The sequence below is a fragment of the Lygodium microphyllum genome, chromosome 25, assembly GCF_053477565.2.
Source record: "Lygodium microphyllum isolate KBCC chromosome 25, Lygodium_microphyllum_v1.1.10, whole genome shotgun sequence".
NCBI classification, from domain to species: domain Eukaryota; kingdom Viridiplantae; phylum Streptophyta; class Polypodiopsida; order Schizaeales; family Lygodiaceae; genus Lygodium; species Lygodium microphyllum.
In genome coordinates, this window is record NC_141159.1 from 51,791,328 (window position 1) to 51,805,942 (window position 14,615).

Sequence of the window (14,615 nt, forward strand, 5' to 3'; positions counted from 1 at the left end):
AACCAGATTGCAGTTGGTGCATTCAGATGTTTGTGGGCCTATGCAGACCATGTCATTGGGTGGTTGTTATTATTTTGTGACATTCATTGATGACTTCACACGTTTCTGCTGGGTCTATTGTTTGAAAAAGAAGTCAGAAGTGTATGATGCATTTTTGGCTTTCAGTCCACTTGTTGAAAACCAATCTGGATGCCACATTAAGACTCTCCGTTCGAACCAAGGGGGGGAATACATGTCCTCTATGCTGAATTCTTTTTTGCAGCAGAAGGGCATAGTACATCAGTATACTACAGCTTATACTCCACAGTAGAATGGGGTAGCAGAGAGGAAAAATCGGTCACTCATGGAGATGGCGAGATGTATGCTGAAGGCAAAGAGCTTGCCTCATAGTTTTTGGATGGAAGCAGTCATGTGTGCTTGCCATATTTTGAACAGATGCCCTACCAAAGCCTTGAAGACCATCACACCATTTGAGGCTTGGAACAGCCGTAAACCTTCTGTTGGTCACTTTCGTACCTTTAGGTATCTTGCCTATGCCCATATTCCACAGGTACATAGAAGAAAATTGGACAACAAGGCTGTTAAGTGCATTTTTATGGGATATAGCAATGAGAGCAAAGGCTACAGACTCTATGATCCCGTTACTAAGAAGGTTTTTGTCAGCAGGGATGTTGTTTTTGATGAAAAATCAGAATTATCCTTGGCTGGTTTGGACACATATCAGGCTGCCCGTGATGTTTTTGAAGGGCTGCTGCCCATTACTTTTGGTGATTCAGCTGGAGGTTCACAAAATGAACCTAATGTTCAGCCAGCTGCTCCTATGGATAGTGCAGAAATTCAGCCATTGGCTGATCGGAATATTCAGCATCATGCTGAAACAGAAATTCAGCAAGAGCTTGCACACAGCCAGGATGCTAGACAGCTACCTGGATGGTATTTGCAGACTATGCAAGATAGTCCTTTGGATGCACCCATGGCTGGTCGTACTAGAAGGCAAACTCGTTTGCATGATTCAGCACATACTATGGAGTTTATTATGGCAGCAAGTACTTTTGATAATGAAGAGCCTGAATGTTATGAGGATGCACAACACAGTGTGCATTGGAAGGCAGCCATGCAAGCTGAATTAGATTCTATTACTAAGAATCAAACTTGGGATTTGGTGTCCTTGCCATTTGGGAAGAAAGCCATTGGAACAAAATGGGTCTACAAATTGAAAAGAAAAGCAGATGGATCCATTGATAAATACAAGGCACGGCTGGTAGCTAAAGGCTATGCACAGAAAAAGGGCATTGATTATGAGGAGACATTTGCTCCTACTTCCCGTATGACGACCATCAGGTCTATGATTGCTTTGGCTGCACATTATAGTTGGACAGTCCATTAGCTAGATATCAAGACTGCATTTTTGCATGGGGAACTTCAGGAGGAAGTTTATGTACAGCAGCCCATTGGTTTTGCAGTTGAAGGCTCAGAAAATTTGGTATGCAAGCTCAAAAAGGCACTATATGGTTTAAAACAAGCTCCTAGAGCTTGGTATGAAAAGATAGATGCTTTCTTGCTTGGTCAGGGGTTTCTAAACAGTTCATCCGAGTCTACCCTTTACGTATGTAAAGAAGGGGGATCTATGCTGATTTTATGTCTTTATGTTGATGACCTTTTGCTCACTGGAACACATGCTGATCAGATTTCAGCATTCAAACAAAATTTGCAGCAAACTTTTGACATGTCTGACTTGGGAGTTTTGCATTACTACTTGGGCATCCAGTTCATACATAATGCTCGAGGTATTGGGTTATCACAGTCACGGTATATTGGGCAGCTTCTTGAGAAATTTGGCTTACAGGATTGCAAGCCAGTTACTACTCCCATGGAACCTGGACTGAAACTGTCATTACATGATGACAGCGATTTGTTTGATATACATACATATGCTCCTGCAGTTGGATGTCTTATCTATCTATACAATACTAGGCCGGACATACAATTTGCAGTTTCAGCCTTGAGCAGGTATATGCATCAGCCACGTATGTCACATTGGCAAGCTGTCAAGCGTGTTTTCCGCTACTTGCAGGGTACTCGTTCTCTTGGGTTGCTTTATGCCAAGGGGGGACCACTGCATTTACATGCTTACAGTGATTCTGATTGGGCTGGTGATTATGATACACGTCACTCTACTAGTGGCAATTGTTTCTTTCTTGGCACTTCTTGCATTTCTTGGCTTAGCAAGAAACAATCCACTGTTGCCACATCGTCATGTGAAGCTGAATACAAGGCAGCTTTCACCACCACAGTTGAATGCGTATGGCTTAGACGCTTGCTAGCTGATTTGGATGTATCTGTTACTGAGCCTACTCCTTTGTTCACTGACAGTCAGAGTGCCATTGCAATGGCACGGAACCCAGTGTTTCATGCTCGCACGAAACACATTGAGATTCACTATCACTTTGTCAAAGAGAGGCTACATGCAGGTGATATCAGCCTTGTCTATTGTCCTACCACCAGTAATGTGGTAGACATCTTCACCAAAGCTCTTCCTCGTGACAAATTTGAAGCATTTCGCGATGCTTTAAATTTGATATCCTTTGGTGGCGGATGATCCTTGTACTCTTGATCACTCTTCACTCCAGGGGGGTTTGTTGGGTATTTTACTCACGCCTTACTTACGCCTACGCTCATATGGGAGTGTCGGTGATCAATAGGACACTGGGGCACTTTTTACTCTCGGTAGGAGAGGTTTTTTCCCCCAGACTTATGGTCTTATTATCGTATGTACTTATGTGCTCATGTTACACACATTTAGGCACTTAGTGTGTGTCGGGTGTGAACACCCCCCTACAACCCTAAGGTTTAAGGGTTGTACTTTGTACTTTCAGATTACACTCATTCAGTCTATTCTCTTGGGTGTCGTGGTTCAACTCTGTCTCTCTCACTCTCACACTGTCTACTGAATCTGGCTGTACCTCGATCCTCTGCTCTCACAGGTGTTTCATGTTTCGTATGTCTACAAGAGACCATGATCTGTTGCTATGCCAATTGGCCCGTTAGATACCTTAAAATTGTGGATGTTTGGTATCAACGTTGGTGAACCTGTCAAGTAGAGCATAGTACTTGCCCCCTCCTTTGTGATTCCAACATGTCAAATTGTCAGATCCTGGCCATTGCAGTAGACCATTAAAGATGGCTAGTTTGTGCACACTTCCCAAAGCAAAGATATGTGTCCCATAGGTACTCACTTCTTTATCCTAGGCTCTCTTGTGTAGGCCTATTTCATCTCTGTCAATCTCTTTGAACATGGCATTATCATGCATATAAAAGTCACTTTGTTTGTTTGCAGTGTGTACATTGAAATCTCCACTAATAATATGTCCCCAATACTAGCATATCTCATGATATCCTCATAACATACATCAAAGGGAGATCCATCTCATGTGGTATAGGTTGAGTTTGCAGAAGGGAAGTAGCATATTGCAATGAATGTATCCCATAGTCTTATTGCATGTATCCTAATCCATAAGTATCGTGTGAACTATCCCTTTGAGGTCATAACTACTATTTTCTCTATCATGTGCATATACATTACTCTTGTTTGTATGCCTTTGGGTATTATACCAATGGGCTCCCGTAAGTCCACAAATGGGACTGCTTTATTGAACTGTTCCTCGAATACATTTGTTTCAAGGATGAAATCCCCCTCTAATTTTGGTGCGATATTGTGCATGTTTCATCCTACGGGGAGCCCTCCAATTCTAATCTCCTTTTTGTTGCTCTCAAACCTTTCATTTTCTTTCATTACTGAGACCACTTCTGTGAAACAATGTGTTGAATTTGAATTTACCTTCAGCTCTGTTTGGAGTCTCTCTTACATGGGTTCCTCCTTTACTTTTTGTTGTTCAGCTTGCATGCCTTTCACTTGTTCCTGTAGTTCCATAATCTACTATTCTTTTCTTATCATTTCTTGCTTTATGGCTTGCATCTCTCCTTGTAGTTTCCTTAGTTCATGTAACAAATAGGACTCCCATGCCGATGGTTTACCAATGGGGGGAGGGACTGAAGGTGACTGGTTGAGATGTCTTGTTATCCATATTGTTGTTGTTGAACTTAGAGGGGAGGCTGAAAAATCATGCTCCCAAGGGGGCCCCCTCTCCCCCTTGGGCTGTCTCTAATAGGGTTTTACAAAGTGCAAGGTAGTTGGGTTTAGGTCAGGTGAGGGCATGATAGGTCAGTTCAAATCAAGTCAAGGTGAAGAAAAGGACAAGGATGGGGTAGGTCAGGCTAGGGTTGGGCTGGTTAGGTGTAGGTCAAGGCGGGGTGGGGTAGGTCAAGGCAGGGTGAGAGCTGGATTTTAGGACATGATTTGGACCCATTCTTGAAGCGTTGGAGCCCGTTTTGGAGTTGAAAGTGCCCGAGAGGCCTTAAAGGGCCAATTTTCATGAAAAATCAAACGGTGGCAGATGGTTGAGCTGGAGTTTTGCTAGATGCATTTCGACATCAGGAATCCAACGCAAGTCTTGGTTTGTTGATTGGAGGTCGTTTGACCCCTCATTTAATCCCCGCAAGGTTTGGCGTTATAAGTAGCTACTGGATCCGGGAGCCAGAAAGTGCGCGACAAGGCCCAAATTATAGATTTCTACGTCACGAAGCCAGTTGTCCGGTCGGATTGCGAATCGGAGTCTGTTTGCACCACCAAACAGGTCGAAAACCCTTCCGCGGCAATGTGAAAGTGGTTTTTTGAAGTGGACATTTTATAAATGAAATAAAATGAAACTCTAAATGAAAAAAACATGCAAAAAACATGTCGAGATGCAGGGAGGGGGTGTTTTTTGATTGGCGCCCCATTGTTTAGGGATTTGTATGCCTCTTGGATGCTCAATCATGTAGAGGGAGAGGAAGATCCTTGATCTATGTAGAGAGGGCAAGATTTTGATGGTAACCAGGTGTAATATGATGAAGAGAATGAAATTCTGATTTTTAGTCTTTCTCTCATCTCTCTCCTCTCTCCTCATGCTGCCCATTCATATGGATCAATTCAAGAGAGAAGGGGGTGGAGTGTGATGACGAATTTGGATCAAATGATGATACTGAAGTGGTAAAAGATGTAGATCGGGCAGGAGAGTGCGTCGGTGACAAAGGAGAAACGTCAGTGGCCTCCCGATTTTGAGATACACGCGTCGAAACCCGTAGTTCTTATACGTAAGCAATCATTCTTTGTTTAAAATGAAAAATGGTTGAAGGAAGTGTTTGATAATGATTGTTCTTGATTTTCTATGTTGCACTCTCTTTGAAATGTAGAAAAAACCAGAAAATTTAATGATATAATGATTTCCCGCAAAACACATAAAACCCGCAAGGTGTGGTTTTTATGAAAATGATGGAAATTGGGGGTTTTGTGGGTTCTTTGGGGTCATATAAGATAAAAATTGATAGAGAAATAATGTTGAGGATACTTCATCAGGAAGAACCAATAACTCTGAAATATCATAATTTTTGGGCAAATAAATAAGGAAAAATAGAGAAAATGGGAGAAAAAGTATGTTTTTTTTTTCTCAATATTTAGGAAAAAATATGATTCATGTTTCTGAATGTGTAACAAGATTGAGGCATGAGGATTAAGCCTCAGTTCAGCCTTGTTTTTATGTTAGAGTACGTTTTTATTGCTTTCTACATGGAAAATTACATAAAAATGAACCCTACACCTATGCAAAGTTACAAAACCTAAACGGTTAGGGGAAAGAGGGATTGTAAAAGTGAGAGGTTGCTGGAAATACATCGAATTCTGATTCATTTGGTTTATGCATAGCATATAGGTCGATAATAATTTAAGTTGAAGGAGACTAGTAGCACGAGGAAACTCAGTGCTAGTCTAGCAACGCCACAATAATATGTAGGCTGCATGAAATCCATGAGGAGTAGGCCTAGCATAATCTAACAGAAGCTAAAAAGAACTATCAAAGAGGTCATCCTAAGCGGTGGTCTGAACTATCTACCTAACAGAGGACAAGTCAACCAAGAGCGCCTCCTAGGCGAGGACTCCTATAGCCTGAGCAATAAATATTTTTATTTAATACATTTTCCTTAAGCTTTAATTCTTCCATATTCGAGCGTGTAAAAAGGAGGGAGCTGAGCGTAGGGACCCAAGGAGAATAGGGCATCGGCCTCAGGCCATCCTTCAACCATCTCATATTCTCATTTTTAGCTAGATGCCACCCCTAGGAAGACAAGACATCGGCCATGGGTCTTGTCTCGGCCCCAGGAACCTACCAGGCCTTCACAAGGCGATGAACAATTGCAGAAGGATTTTTTTTTTTTTTAATAGGTGTTTAGAACCCCTTTTTACACACCTCTGTATATTTTTATTCTTTAGCCATTTAGGATTTTGCTTCTTTGCATATATTTGTTCTGGCAGGCTTTTCTAACTGCCTCACAACTAACAGAAACCCCTAGACGGGGCCGTATAGCAGGTCAACAAAACAAGGTTACTAGGATTGGCTTCTAAAATAGGTCTTTCAGTTTGTGACCATGCCTTTGCAGGAGGCAACAACTGCTCAGATCTCCCACAGACATACCTAACCTAAACTTAGGACTTCATGCCTTGATTGCCGATCCTCAACAAACAAAAAGAAAGCAACCCCTACATACATATATATCATTATCTATTTAAGGGACAAACTCACAAAGGGAACGAAACCACTTGGAATGGCCACCAGAAGCTCCTCTGCAACAAAGGCTCCCTCCAGTGACTTCGGAAACTTGTGTGATACAATCCCTAAAACAAAAAACCATTAAATGCACCTGCATCAAACAGATATAAGGCTACAAGTTGAAGACAAGAAGTGGCACTTCGATAAAAAGACTCATCTTCTTGGCTTGTAGGCAGCTTAGGAAAGGTGCCAATGAACTTGTCCTAAGGTATAGTAATGCCTCCACTAAATGGTTTTGGCTAGTATTCAACTCTATTTAAATCTCATGCCACTAGTAGTAACCAAACCTTCTCTATCATGTGTATCTTGCAACGGAACTTCATGCAAGGCCAACATGTGCATGGCCCATTGGAGTTGATAATGTAGACTCATCTGTGAGAATGCACAATGGAAAGGAACGGAAATACACACACACATGGAGAGAGAGAGAGAGTGTGTGTGTGTGTGTGCAAGAAAAGAAGAATAAAATCTACAGTGAACAAGAAACAATGCTTATATAAATGAGAAACCAGGAGATTGATCAATCCTTGCATACAGCCCACAGTGTCAGTGAGGGCACTAGATCAGGCTGATAATGATGATGATGGTAGCACCGGAGACGAAGGAAGATGACAGAGTCGGAGTGTGCAATTGACCCCAAATTTGGCTGACTACAATATGGGGCTAAAATATGACTAACCAACATTTAATGCTGGTGAAAAAGCTAGAAATACTCCGAAAAATCCCGAAAATAGTGGACAATGTCCGATAGGTGAGGCAAATTGCTATATGTAGAAACTACTCAGGAAATGCACACAAAATCCTGATTAGAGGAGAAAATGCATTGAAAGGCAATAAACTAAGTGCTCTAGAATAAGCCATCTCCTCTGTCAAAATAAGTGACAGACAAGTTAGAGCTCCTAAAGTCCTTGTTTGATTCAGACTAAGGCTCACAGGTAGTAGGAGATAACAAGGCATGACAAACATGACTACTAACACCCCTTTTCAGATGTTGGATGTGGCAGAAGGCTAAGGAAGAAACGGATCCTGGGGTGGCAAGAGGAATATCAATGTCGATGAAGTCTGTTGATGTAGACAGTCAATGAAGAAGCTCCTTAGGATCTTGGGAACCCCCCTCTAAAACACTAGGAGCCAAGGAATTATGGAGATCATCCCCCTCTAAAAGGGATGGGAGGTACAAGGAAACCACTGCAGGAGAGGTGGGGATGGGAAGGAACTTGTGGAATAGGTGGTGCACAAGTGGGAATGGGTGGAACAATAGACAACTACCTTGGAGGACCCTACATAAGAGAAGGGGAATGGAGCCTACAAAGCCTGCTCTCTTGCCAACTTGTTGTGATAACAACCCCTGTAGAAGAATCCTCGATACAAACGGTATACTCGGTGAAGGTAATCCAATTACCAAGCCTAGTAAGGCCACAAATTGAGAGGAGTGGAAAGCCAAAGTCCGGAACACAAAGGGCCTGTGAAAGGGAGCGTGAAGCGCGATTGGGAAACAAAGATAGAGTGCCAACACCACAAATAGGCATCGATACAATGTCACCAACAATGATTGAACCCTCAGAAGGGCATAGATTCTACAATAAATCACCTTGTGGAGTCACATGATTTGAAGCTTTACTATCAACTAGCCAAGGCCTCTCAAAAGATGAGGCAACCACTAAAGAAGGCTTCTCTAACTCAACAATATGAAGGAACACTGACTCATAGATAACCATTGGAGTAGAGGTGGAAGGTTCGGATGTTTTAGCTCCATCCTTCGCTCTCGAATGAAGGTGAGGGTACTTCTTCCAACATTTCTCCTCTAGATGTGTCCCATTCCCACAATATGGGCATGTAGGCTTCTCCGAATCAGAGTCAGAGCACCTGAAGACCTCGTATCTTTTAGTCTTTGACTTCCCTTTGTTCTTCTTTCCCCCGCCTAAACTTGCAACAAAAGCTTTGGTGGAGATGGATCCACTATTAACCTCTTTGGTGCGCTCACCATGCTCCAAAACAAGTAGGGCAAGCTCCTACTATAGAAGGTTCTCACGGGTCTGCAATGTAAGAAGGTTGGTGTAGAAGACATTAAATCGGGGAGATGGTAGCTGAGTTAAAAGAATCATAGCCATATCCTCTAAAGAGATCATTCTACCAAGGGACGCAAGCTCATCCCGCATATCCTCCAACCTATTAATATGATCCTTCATGGAAGGAGAATCATCGACAACGAGCTTTCGTAATTTCTTCTCGGGAGTAATCCGATGGGAAAATGTCTTCTGAAGGTACAAAGAAGCAAGCTTTGTCCACACTTCCACTGCTTTTTGCAATTTGCGCACATGCACTAGGACAAAATCCTGTAAGCTCATAAAGAGGAAAGATCAGGTTCTGGAGTTGAGCGGAATGATCCATAGATGATCCAATGATGGGATCCTCCACTGGACAAGGAATAGGGTGGGTAACAAACTCCCAAATATCGAAGGTATCAAGGATACACTCCACCTTACATGACCAAAGTGAGTAGTTCGAACTATCAAGCCAGTCCTCTTTGGGTAAAGAAGGGAGTACGGGCACTTGTATAGAGGGTGCCATGAATGGCATGTGAAGGCCATCAAAACATGCCTTTTGTAAGACATGCAGAACAGGGAGGAGAGGGTTCACAAAAAAATGGGCCAGGTGACCTCCATTCTTCACGATTTGCGCGATAACCTCGTTGTCGTTTGGAGGAATGCTGAGAAAGTTCCTCATCACAATATCATCAAAGCCATGAACTTGTGGTAAGACATCTTCAAAATCCTATAAGACATCCACAAGAAATTTGTGTTTTGGCAATAGGCAGCCCGGTAATAGGAGGAAACACTACAGGATCATAAGGAAGTCAATGTAGAGGGTCCATTTACCTAGGGGAGAAATATTGTCGCTTGCACAAAGAAGTTGTCTCCCTAAAGGAGAAAGCTGCGTTTTCAGCAGATGTGGCAAGGCTGCCTCCCTCCACGAAAAATCAGCTTTGTGTCTCTCTTAGGCGATGATACTATGCTGTGATACCTTGTGAGAGTGCACAACAGAAAGGAACGGAAACACAGAGATAAAGGAACAGAGAGAGAGACTGCAAAAGAAAAAGAAGAATGAAATCTGTACCGAACAAGAAAGAATACTAATACAAATAGGAAAGTGGAAGGAGACTGATCAGTCCTTGCACAGAGCCCAAAATATTAGTGAGGGCACCAAATCAGACTAATGATGATGGTAGCACCGAAGATGGAGAAAGATGACGGAGTCGGAGTGTGCACCTACCACGGAAGGAGGAAGGTGAATGAATGAATGTGGGAGGGGCAGGTTATATATAGCCAATTGACCCCAAATTTGGCGAAGTGCAATCTGGGGCCAAAATATATCCAACTAGCATTTAATATGCTCAGAAAATCCCAGAAATAGTGGACAATGTTTGGAAGGCAAGGTAGACTGTTGTATGTAGAAACTGCCCAGGAAATGCACACAAAATCCCAACTAGAGGAGAAAATGCACTGAAAGGCAATAAACTAAGTGCTCTAGAATGAGCTACCTCCTTCGTTCAAACAAGTGACAGACAAGTCAGAGCTCCTAAATTCCTCATCTAACTCAAACTTAGGCTCGCAGGCAAGAGATCACAAGGCATGACAAACATGGCTACGAACATCATCTTGGTGCAATAGATAAATGAAGAGATTCACCCTTACTAGTGGTGCTACAGCAAACCCTTTCCCTTTGACTAGACCTTTTAACGTTTTTTCAATTATTTATTATTATTACTATTCCCAACTAGAGGAGAAAATGCACTGAAAGGCAATAAACTAAGTGCTCTAGAATGAGCTACCTCCTTCGTTAAAACAAGTGACAGACAAGTCAGAGCTCCTAAATTCCTCATCTAACTCAAACTTAGGAAATGCACACAAAATCCCAACTAGGGATTTTGTGTGCCCAGGAAATGCACACAAAATCCCAACTAGAGGAGAAAATGCACTGAAAGGCAATAAACTAAGTGCTCTAGAATGAGCTACCTCCTTCGTTAAAACAAGTGACAGACAAGTCAGAGCTCCTAAATTCCTCATCTAACTCAAACTTAGGCTCGCAGGCAAGAGATCACAAGGCATGACAAACATGGCTACGAACATCATCTTGGTGCAATAGATAAATGAAGAGATTCACCCTTACTAGTGGTGCTACAGCAAACCCTTTCCCTTTGACTAGACCTTTTAACGTTTTTTCAATTATTTATTATTATTACTATTCCCCCCCCACCCCCCCCCCACCCCCCAAACCTTGTACAAGGCAATGCTTGATTTGAAGGCGGATAGTGCTTGCTCACAGCGCATGACTATGAATTGAGGGGGCAACATGCATTGACCCACAATGATGGCATAGAAAATTGAACAGCAAGGTTTGGGCGCTCGGTGCAATGCACAAAACATTAACTGTGGTGCCTCACGTAGATGCCTTCCTAGTGGGTGATAGATCCTAATTGTACTTTATTCTCAATTGTTAGAATGATTGACCAAATCTCCTCAAGCAGTCTTCTTTTTTTTTGCTGCTTCCTTGAGATTCCATACCTAGAGGTTGAAGAATTGCTTTGGTCGTCCTTCTAACTTCATTACAAATGGCATGCTGGATGACATAATGGAAGAAGTTGCATTCTCCCTCTCAAGTAGACTAGAGATGAGATTGCCGCAACTCAATAGAAGAAAAACGTCTTGTAACCTTGGGTAGAATCTAGATATTTATTATTTAGTTCAAGTGGTTCCGATTGAATCAAAGGATATTAAAACAGACTATTTTTGGAAATTTCTGTTCTCTGGGGGGAGAAAAAAAAAACTAGAAATGACCATTACTATCATTAAAATGGCATATCTTTGTCCAATTGCGTATGTAGGCTTAAAATTCAGGATGCACGTAACTTTTATAAAGTTGCAAATTGAGAGTTTATATTAATTTTGTGTTGCATTCCGAAAGAGCTTTTATCTTATACCCATGTTGGGCTCCTTTGATATGGTTTTTCAGGTGGTATCTGCAATGCCCACAGCCCAAAATCTCGTGGTTTTGGCACAGGTCAGTTTTTGTGTTGCATAGGGTCTAGTGAAATTGGTACACTAGTAATACTTGTTGCCAAACTCACAAACTGTTATAAGGCATTTCGTGGGCAATATCTCTGATTGTAATATGCACTAGTTCAACACTTAAGGTGTATCTTAATGAAGGTTTACCAAAATTCAGTACATCATTCAAGCATCAGTTCTGTAACCTGTTGAGGTTCAAAGATGGACAAAGTTTCAGTTAAAGAGAAAGGTACTCGTCATATTCAAAGTGCTCCTGTTTGCCTAAACCTATTGTGAGACCTCCATTTCCAAGGTAGAAAGAGTTATCACAGTTGACCCTTAGCTTCCTTTTCAATGCTTTAGTAACAATAAAAATCGTTATGGTCAATATTTCAGAAATTTCCTATTTCAGAGATGACAAGGTTGGGCCTATCAGGTTCAAAAAGTCCTAGAAAAATGAGATGACAATAATACAAAGAAGAGAGAAACATGTCCTTCCATGTCCTGCTCTGATATCAACCAGATTCCTTCTACCTTTGGTTCTTCTTTTCATCTTTGGTCATCCTGCTGTTCTTTTCTCCGCTTGCTGTTACTTGCCTCCTTCCTGTCACCCTATTTTATAGCCAAGTATCTTGACCCTCTTCCTGCCTATTATTTTTCTCTCAATGTCAACCTCTTTATGTGTTTGTTCTTGAACTCTCATCTCTCTTTTTTTCTTTTTGTCTTCCCCATTTTATATTTCTGTTTTCTTTTTCCTAATCTGTTACGAGTCCTTGAGATTGCTCCTTTCCTTTCCCTCGTGTTGAACTCTTCACACACCTCTTTTTTTCTCAGCTGAATTTCATGGGACTTAATAGCAGCCTCCCCAACTTCTGGAGGTGGTTCTGGAGTGCACCTGCACTTCTCTCAGGTTCAACATCAGACTACAGGATGGCAGGAGGCACCAGGAGTTACCTTGGGAGTCCCTTGTAGGGCAAATCTTGTACTTTGCCTTGGAATATTTTTTCCTGAGAGGATGCAAAAAAAAAAGAGACACCAGAAACACAGCTCCCATCCCGTCTGTCATGATTTTCTTCAAGCTCTACCAGTCTCCTCAACATGTGTGAGCCTAGAGTGATATTGTCATCCAATAATCTCAACTTTCTCTGTTCCTCTCAAGTGTCACGGGAACTGCTTCTTGCCTGAGGGAAGCTCCTAAATCAAATCTGAATTCCAGCTTCTTTCATCACATCCTTGGCTATTTTCATCCTCCGTCATGCTCATCTGCAGCCAAGCAGTTCTCCCCCCTTTGAAGGGCTAACTGGTGGATAAGCTCTACCCGTATGGGGCACCGTGAGGGTATCTAATAACCTGCCAGAAGTGGCATGGCATTAAGTTAACTTCTCCAGCTTTTCGTTACTCTCTTCTTCTAACCTGCAAGCTGGTGCAAGGGTCCAAGGGAAGCATTGCTCCAATGTCCTTAAAGAGAGTTTTTGAAAGCATGGTTAAGTGTGTGCCTCAAAGTTCAAACTTCTATTTGAGTTTCTATTCAAAGGTCAGTAAAAATTTCACCTGAAATAGGAATGAACACAACCATTTTGTTATAAGGCAACAGTTTCAAGTCTTTACATCCACAAAAGCTTGTGTCCGTCATTACATATGTTGATACAGTATAGTGGATGTCACAGGTGAACTCCAAGACGCGCCCTTATGCTCCTGTGCTGGCTAATCTTCTTGTCAAGCAGGTTTGGTGCTTCATGCTCTTTTGTATTCATTCTGTGTTCAAATTTTCCAGACCTGCTGTTCCGATGCTAACATGCTGCTGTGGATGAAATTTGGCTGCAGTATCTTGTTTCAGTTGTATCGTTGACATTCTGGATAACGATATTCTCATACATAACAAGAGGCCGCTAAGAATTTTATTGACCATTTCATACCTGCTGGTGATGAGAATGCATGAGACTATATATAGGAGCAATCACCCAATTATATGGCTAGAAAAAGAACAAGAAAAACCAATTCAATGCTCAGAAACACTCATAAACATGCAAAAATCTGATGTATTACAAAATGGAAGAGATAAGAGACCCCTACAATAACCTTGCTTCCGAAAGTATTAGCCTAGTACCTTGCTGAATGTTATGTTTGTTCACACCTAGTCTCTCCCTCTCCCATGACATTTTGTAATACTTGCTGCGACATACAAAGACAAAGTAAGAAAAAGGTACATGAATGTATGCAAAAGGCCAAATTGACCTATCAGACTTGCATGCATAAGACAAGTGAAAATGACATCTCATTGATATGGTTATAAGAGGTCATTTAAGCTTTAACAAAAAGAGATCTATGCTTTGTATCACTTCACTTGGTTACTCAATCTATAGCCTATTTGATAAATGCATTCTTTATTGTTAATTCACACACACACACACACACACATATATATCTATATCATAGTATAATCTTATAACCAAACGTAGAGAAATAGTTGATGCCCTTTTAGATGCCTCAAAGGTGAACATGAGAAAGAGACATAAATCAAGATTATAGTTGCAGCCACCTTCGGGTTTCGTTGGTACAAAAAGAAACCCACCTTATCGCACCATTGGTACAAAAAGATAAATAAGCTACTAAACCTACAAAAGTTACTTAATATATCATGATCCAAAATGACCAGTTTGTTTTGAAGTAACATGTAGGAAAATAATTTTCACATTGTACATTGGGATAAACTGGTTATTTTTGAATTAGCTCAATAGTTTTGTTTGTAGAATGCAACAAGAAGAACTAGTCATTTTGGAGGCCAACCAAAGACTATATTTATGCGACTCTTCGGGTAAATCTCATGCTTGAAAATTTACTAAAAATCTATGAAATATTAGTATGT

At 41.5% G+C, this 14,615-nt stretch overlaps 1 protein-coding gene across 3 annotated transcripts in view; it reads left to right on the forward strand.

Annotated features, from left to right (window-relative positions):
* LOC148014218 (protein PIN-LIKES 7-like) overlaps nucleotides 1-14,109 on the forward strand; it is a 162,009-nt gene extending 147,900 nt beyond the window's left edge. For all 3 annotated transcript variants that reach the window (XM_087666334.1, XM_087666335.1, XM_087666333.1), the window contains 3 exons: nucleotides 11,715-11,762; nucleotides 13,417-13,473; nucleotides 13,574-14,109. In XM_087666334.1, coding sequence (XP_087522460.1) covers nucleotides 11,715-11,762; nucleotides 13,417-13,473; nucleotides 13,574-13,642 — 174 coding nt within the window. In that variant the 3' untranslated portion in view covers nucleotides 13,643-14,109. The remainder of the gene's footprint in view (nucleotides 1-11,714; nucleotides 11,763-13,416; nucleotides 13,474-13,573) is intronic.
* The last annotated feature ends 506 nt before the right edge of the window (nucleotides 14,110-14,615 follow it).